General features: G+C 42.4%; 1 protein-coding gene across 1 annotated transcript; it reads left to right on the top strand.

Annotated features, from left to right (window-relative positions):
• Positions 1–3,477: 3,477 nt before the first annotated feature.
• On the top strand, positions 3,478–6,768 carry LOC129821428 (BTB/POZ domain-containing protein KCTD12-like). The gene has a single exon (XM_055879068.1). It carries the CDS (start codon positions 3,538–3,540, stop codon positions 4,411–4,413), a length of 876 nt encoding a protein of 291 aa, XP_055735043.1. The 5' UTR covers positions 3,478–3,537; the 3' UTR covers positions 4,414–6,768.
• Positions 6,769–7,321: the final 553 nt, after the last annotated feature.

Below are 7,321 nucleotides of genomic sequence, written 5' to 3'. Positions count from 1 at the left end.
AAAAAATTTTTTTATTCGCTCCAACATCGTAGACACATAGTTACCCATAGCTCTAAATAACAAAATGTCACTCGGTCTCTTGGGATTTATTGAGCCAGAAAAGCACCACATCAGCCACCACAGCTTCCCGGTATTTGTTGTCGGTCACCAGGGTGTGTCGGATTTCTTTGAGTTTCTCGTGGATGAAAATTGCCTCCTTCAGTTCATGTAGGAAGGCCTCGGTTATCCCGTAAACTCTAGGGATAGACGGCACAAGACCCATAGACTCCAGGGCGCTGACCAGCGATGGTATAAACCTGCGGGACCATAGTCTTTTCACCAGCTCCTCAAAATGATTGACAAAGTAGTATCTCGAAGGGTCGTATAGGCAAGGATGACGACGCTGGCTGGGGTGATTGATCTCACAGCCGATGCATTTTTCTCTTATATAGTCGCCAATCACCAAGTCTAAAAGTGTAGCTACAGAGGCCTTGATGGTATCCACAAAAATAGTACTGACCACCCCATCAAACACATCCTCAGGCTGGGTACATGTAGGGGGTGTCGAGGGTCTTGCCAGGGGTGAGTAGAGTGTAGGGCTGCGAGGCATTGAGTCCTTAGTTTCGGGGCCCCATGACGTAGCGGAGTCCTCGTAGAAGGTAGGGATATCCATGGTCTATGATGAAATGAAGAACCGGCTGCTTTTGCTTTTATTGTAGAACCCCGCCTTTGGGTATCTGGGCGTGGTTAAAGACTCCCCGTACTTAGTTTTCTTCTGAAGTTGTATCTTCTTGAGGCTCTTTTGAAACGTAATCTTCAAGATTCGTATATATTATGCACTTCTTTAAATGCACAAGGCTCTGCCTCTGTTGGCTCTGTACAAAGAGATCATCCAACGCCTTCAACATGTTCAATTCCACTACATCCCAACTTTTAAAAGGAATAAGCAGACGCAGTCTGGTATCCCCAGTATGGCCCCCCTCCCGAAGGTTTTGGTTTCGGATTTCCTGGGTGCCGATATAGAACTCCAAGCCGCAGGGACGTCCATTCTGTCTTTGTATTTTCACCCTGTGAAATATTCGTCCTGAGGAGTCAGCGGTACCTTCCCAACGGGTCTCGTGGCCCGTGAACACACTATACCCCTTGGTGATAAGGCGCAGTTCAGGACACACAACCTTGCGAAAAACCGACCAGTCTTCAACACCATAGTCCAAGCCTACAGTCTCGTCTGTATATTCTTCTCCTTCAGCGACCGTATAGAGGGTCACTCTACAGGCCACGTAATCAAACCGATACCCCCACAGCTGTCCATTAGACATCAACACTTGATCTTTCAGCGCATTTGATGGAGGTATTTGGCTTCTATACACATTTAAAAAACGTTTTTTTGGAGCATCATATATTGCGGGTTGATACTTGGCCCGTGCTCTATGGACCAACCGAGGACCCGCTTCAGTTGTTACAGTCATCACCGCTTTGCCACCGATCCCAAATTCCATGGTTATTCTTAAGATCTTGTACAGTCTTAAACAGGAATTGTTCTGGGGCTTTATAAGGCTTCTGCAAAGCCAGCCTCTTTGAAATGTTCATTAACAACCCCCCAACACTAGACATCCAGGAACAGTTTGACAATTGTCTAGCAAATCAGGATGTCCTGACCGGAAGCCCAAATATGGGCATGCCCCCCTTCTACAAACCATTGGGGCATCAATCACTACATAGGGTCATAAATCATGATCTTTTTCTGATTTACGACATTGACAACTTGACACTTACCCCAAAGACCCCCACCCCGGCCAGGATGTCCTGACCGGAAGCCCAAATATGGGCATGCCTGCTACAACAGGACATAGGGTCATAAATCATTACATAGGGTCATAAATCAGGCTTGGGTCATAAATCATTACCGGTTGACCTGACAACTGGACCCTTACCCAAAGACCCCCACCTAACCATCAGGGGGGTCATAAATCATTACATAGGGTCATAAATCAGGCTTGGGTCATAAATCATTACCGGTTGACCTGACAACTGGACCCTTACCCAAAGACCCCCACCTAACCATCAGAATGTCCTGACAGGCAACCCCTTAGGTTCACATAGCGGTCACATAGGACCACATAGGGTCATCCATCAAATCTTGACGTGTGACATCTACTTTAATCTCTCTGATGTTTTTCAGCAGCAGGGACTGGGAGACTAGTCAGGATGAAGGGAAAGATGAACGGGGAAAAGTACAGCGAGATCCTTGATGAAATAGTATAGAGTATAGAGTCTGAATACTTATGTAAATGTGATATTTCATATTATTATTTTTACTTTGCTAAACTGTTTTTTTTTGTCATTATGGGGTATTGTGTGTAGATTTATGATGACCCCCCCCCCCCAATTTAATCAATTTTAGAATAAGGCTGTAATGTAACAAAAAAGATCAAGGTGTCTGAATACTTTCCCAATGCAATGTGTTTACTCATCCTTTACAACGGTATATGGAGTTATATTACGTGACATTTGGGTGTAAAGACCACACCTACACAGACCACACCCTTCCTTCTCTCATTAACATCAGTTTTATACACACCTGGCATGGTACATCAGGTGAGCAGGAGCTCCGATTAAGGTCATACGACATACTGGTAGTATGATAACAATGGGCAAGGGTAACCTAGGGTCCATACAAATGGTACAGTTTTCTACCATCTTCACTGGTCTGACAACAAAATTCAGGTGGAAAAACACTAAATAGGAAGAGAATAGGTTTTTACATACATTTTGTCTTAGATCTGCAAAGGTGTAGGGAGGAAATAAGAAGATTAAGTTTAAATGAGATACTAATAAACAAATGAAAACGTATTATGAAAAATGTTGAATTTAATAAGTATTCAAGTACAGGAAAGATGTGTTATAAAACATTTACAAAAAATAAAAAAAGTATTGAAAGAGGTGTGTGCATGTATGTACGTGTAAAAATGTAACATTTCATAGCTAAACACACAAATCACCTGTAATCTGTAAGAGAACAACTAGAGCATGTCTTTTTGGCAAAACTGTAGACAGATAGAGGGTCTACTCATGTTCATAAAGACTAGACGTAGTAGGGGGACTTCAGACGTGACCATAAAGAGAGAGGGCAGGGCACTGGCGATCTGAGGTGCATAGAGGAATCGAGGAGAGTTGTATGTGTGTGTCTGGAAAAAAAAATGTAAGTGAATGTGTAGTCACAATACAGGTAAACACAAATGTCACCTTTAGTCTTGGAAAAGAACAAGAGCATCTGAATTCTCTGGTGTTTGAGTTTCAATTGTCATGCAATCTATGTACAACTAATAATGAACGCTATTGAGTAACTGTTTACTTTATGAATTCCATGAATTGTATACTCAAAAAGTCTACTAACAACCGGTCTCCCGAAAGGGTTAACAGTCATCTCTCAAATCAGCTGTCTACTCTCTCCTCCCACACCGACAAGCACAGCACTACATAAACAAACTGCTTGACGTTCACTCTCATTATTACATGATTCCAGTCGCTAACAGAGACCCAGGGCTGTGAGTGAAGATGTCACTGGCAAACACGGACACAGAGCGGGGGATCTCTGGTGCCGAGTCTGAGTCCCCTTTCTCGGAGGTAATTGAACTGAATGTAGGGGGACAGGTGTATGTGACACGGCACATAACTTTGGTCGCTGTCCCAGACTCGCTCCTCTGGACCATGTTCAGCAAGAAGACTCCAAAGGACCTGGTGCGCGACAACAAAGGGCGCTACTTCTTGGACAGGGACGGATTCTTGTTTCGTTATATTTTAGACTACCTACGGGACCTCAACCTGGTACTGCCTGATTATTTCCCCGAGCAAAGCCGGCTGCAGAGAGAGGCTGAGTTTTTCCAGTTGCGGGACCTGTCCACGAGCATCAGCCCCAGGATGCGCAAAGATAACTTCATCAGTGATGATATTTGCCAGAGCGAGACCGAGGAGGGTGCGCTCCAGTGCGGCATAGGGTCCTTCAGCGGAATGGAAACTTTGCGCATGATGTCCGCAATGAGCAGCGCCCGCTCCCCGTCTCGCGAGTCCAGAAAGTCAGGGTACATCACAATTGGATACCGGGGATCGTATAGTATCGGTAGAGATATCCAAACCGACGCTAAGTTCAGGAGAGTGGCGCGCATCACGGTGTGTGGGAAAACGTCCCTTGCCAAAGAGGTGTTCTCGGACACTTTGAATGAGAGCAGGGACCCCGATCGGCCACCGGAGAGGTACACGTCCCGTTACTACCTGAAATTCAATTTCCTTGAGCAGGCGTTTGACAAGCTGACGGAGGTTGGCTTTCACATGGTGGCTTGTAGCTCCACAGGCACGTGCGCCTACACTAACAATGATCCAAACGAGGATACAATCTGGACGAGTTATATGGAGTATGTGTTTTGTCGGGACTAAAATGTTGATATGATCCCACCCCAGTAGCCGCTATGACTTTGATGTTTACTGACAATTTTTTTGGTTTAGCCTACTGGTGTAAATAGGCATCACTCACGCACGCACGCACACACACACACACACACACACACACACACACACACACACACACACACACACACACACACACACACACTCTCTCCTTCCTGCCTGCCTTCCAGTTATTTCACAGATCAGTTATTATGCCAGTTAGTGGCAATGAGCCAATCTTCAGTATTGTTTACTGAATCCAGTCCTGTTAAAAATAAATTGATAGATGATTCATGTAAGAGATCATTCTGAATGTCCAAGAATAATAGACATAAATGTAGTTGTACTTTATTTTGTATACTAGACAGTGGCGACCCGTCATTCAGGGCAGGTGGGGCAGAGCTTGTTAGCATGTTATTTTGGCATTAATGCGTGTCACATATCAGTTTGAAAACAATGTAAAAAAAAAGATATAAAAATAATAGAGTTAATAAAGCCGCATACAAACATGGTCTCTTTTTTTGCTTTCTTGAGTAAGGCAGCTGCAAAATGCAGGTGTTTCAGCCTAGCTCAGCGCTTTCTGTGGTGGTGGGGCAGCCAGCAGAAAATACAGCTCGCAGGGGTTGGTAATGTTCTCCAACTGTGATTGGCTCAGTGTTCTGTCACTCATGGGTTCACTACCTCACCGCAAAATCTACAGGGAGAGCTCAAAAATTCATTGCCCTTGGGTGTTGCCATAGATTTATATTAGAAGTGCCCATCCAAGAAGGCTCAAGGTCATTGGCCACAGATAAAATGATGTCAAATCACATTATATCTACCCTAACTTTGATTGGACTGATCATGTCAACATCATACAGAAGAACCATATCTCCACCTTAAAACAATCCTTGCTGCTTTGTTCTGTGCATTATGCAGCCTTCTAACTTCACTTGATGATGCATTTCCCCAGACCACAGAGCAGTAGTTCACCTGACTCTCAATTAATGCTTGTGTTATTTGCTGAATCATTTTTCCTGGTAAATATTTAGCTATCCTTCTGATTATGCATGCTGTTTTAATAATTTTTTTTACATAGATTAGTTATTTGAGACGACCATGATAAGCAGTTGTCTAGCTGCACTCCCAATAGTTTGGTTTCTGCCACTTCTTCAATTTGTACTCCTCCCATACTTAATTGTATCCCATGCTGTTTTGGCCTTTTCCTAGTTGAACAGACCAACATAACTCTGGTTTTCTTGGTGTTTAAAACAAGTTTGTTTTGGCAAACCCACTCCCTGATATTCTCCAAATCTCCTTGTAAAGCTTGCTGTACCTGTTGAACCGATTGTCTTGCTGCATAAATTGTAGTATCATCTGCAAATATAGTAGCTTGAGTTTCAGCTAAGGCATAGGGAAGGTCGTTGGTATATATTAAATAAAGAAGTGGCCTAAGGCAGCTGCCCTGCGGTATTCCACAGTTTAACACATGAGGGGAAGAAAATTAACCATTGATATAGGTGGACTGTTTCCTGTCAGTTAGAGTTGACTGTACCCAATTCAATGCTACCTCCTTAAAACCATAATGCATTAATTTTGTCAAAAGTATTTCATGATCCACTAAATCAAATGCTGCATTGAAATCTAAAAATAGTATACCCACAAACTTGCCACTATCCATAGCATTGAGTCACTGGTCAGTCATGTCAACCAATGCAGTGGTAGTGGAATGGTTTTTGTGATAAGCATGCTGATTGGCTGTAATCAGATCATTATTTTCCATGTACTCCCACATTTGTCTACTCACAATACCCTCCAATATCTTACTGAGTGTAGGGAGTAGACTAATTGGTCGACTATTGGCAGGAGTAATGTTTTTTTTGCGGTTTTTCGGAATAGGACACAGTTTCGCATGCTTCCATACATTTGCAAACATCCCCTTTTCCAGTGACCAATTAAATATGTATCTCAGTGGAACTGCAATCTGGGGAGCAGCACCATGAAGCAAAAAATTGTCCACAAGACCATAACCTGTAGATTTACCTTCAGGTAATGACTTCAATAGGTTTAACACCTCCTCCACTGACACCGTTTGCAGACTAAAAGAGCAGATCTTGTTGCTCATAATATGATCATCAATCCATTGGACAATAGTTTGTTTGGAAGAATGTATGTTTACATTGTTGCTCAGTAATTACATTTTCTTTGTAAAAAAAATCTGCAAAATGATTGGCAATATCAACCGATTTTTTTTATTATTCTCCCGTCAACCTCCACACTAGATGGGCATGATGAGATAGATGTACCAAGTAAGCCCTTAACTGTGTTCCATACCTTTTTAGAATCATTTTTACAATCAATAAAAGCATTGTTTTAAAATAACTTTTTTTCCTTTCGATTCAATTTAACTGCATAATTACGTAATGTTCTATAATTCGGTTCATCAATTTCTAATTTTGACTTGGCTGCTAAGACTTTTGCCACATTTCTTTAAGAAAAAGCCTCACTCAGTTCATCATTTCATGGAGATGGACGGGCACCAACTGTACTCTTTCTTATAGGGGCATGGTGCTCCATTACCTCAGTGAGCAAATCAATAAAACATTCTGTAGCGTGATTTAAATCATCCTCTAGATAAATCAGCTCCCAGAGTACAGCAGCCAAATCATTTAGAAATAGCTCATGATTAAATGTTTTAAAATTTATTTTGACCTCAATCCTAGGGGGTTTCTTTGGAACCTTGGTGTTCATGTTTATGGTCACAATATTATGGTCTGTCCAGCCCACTGGCATTGATCTGGCTTTTAAGCATTGCAATGGTATATTACAGAAAATCAGATCAATGCATGTGTCTGAACGATGACCCAACTTAATTGAAGATCTAGTAGTATCATTAACCATTTGTTTCAAACCACAGTTC

The sequence above is a fragment of the Salvelinus fontinalis genome, chromosome 23 (genome assembly GCF_029448725.1).
Source record: "Salvelinus fontinalis isolate EN_2023a chromosome 23, ASM2944872v1, whole genome shotgun sequence".
NCBI lineage: Eukaryota > Metazoa > Chordata > Actinopteri > Salmoniformes > Salmonidae > Salvelinus > Salvelinus fontinalis.
This window is presented reverse-complemented; position numbering and strand designations above follow the sequence as displayed.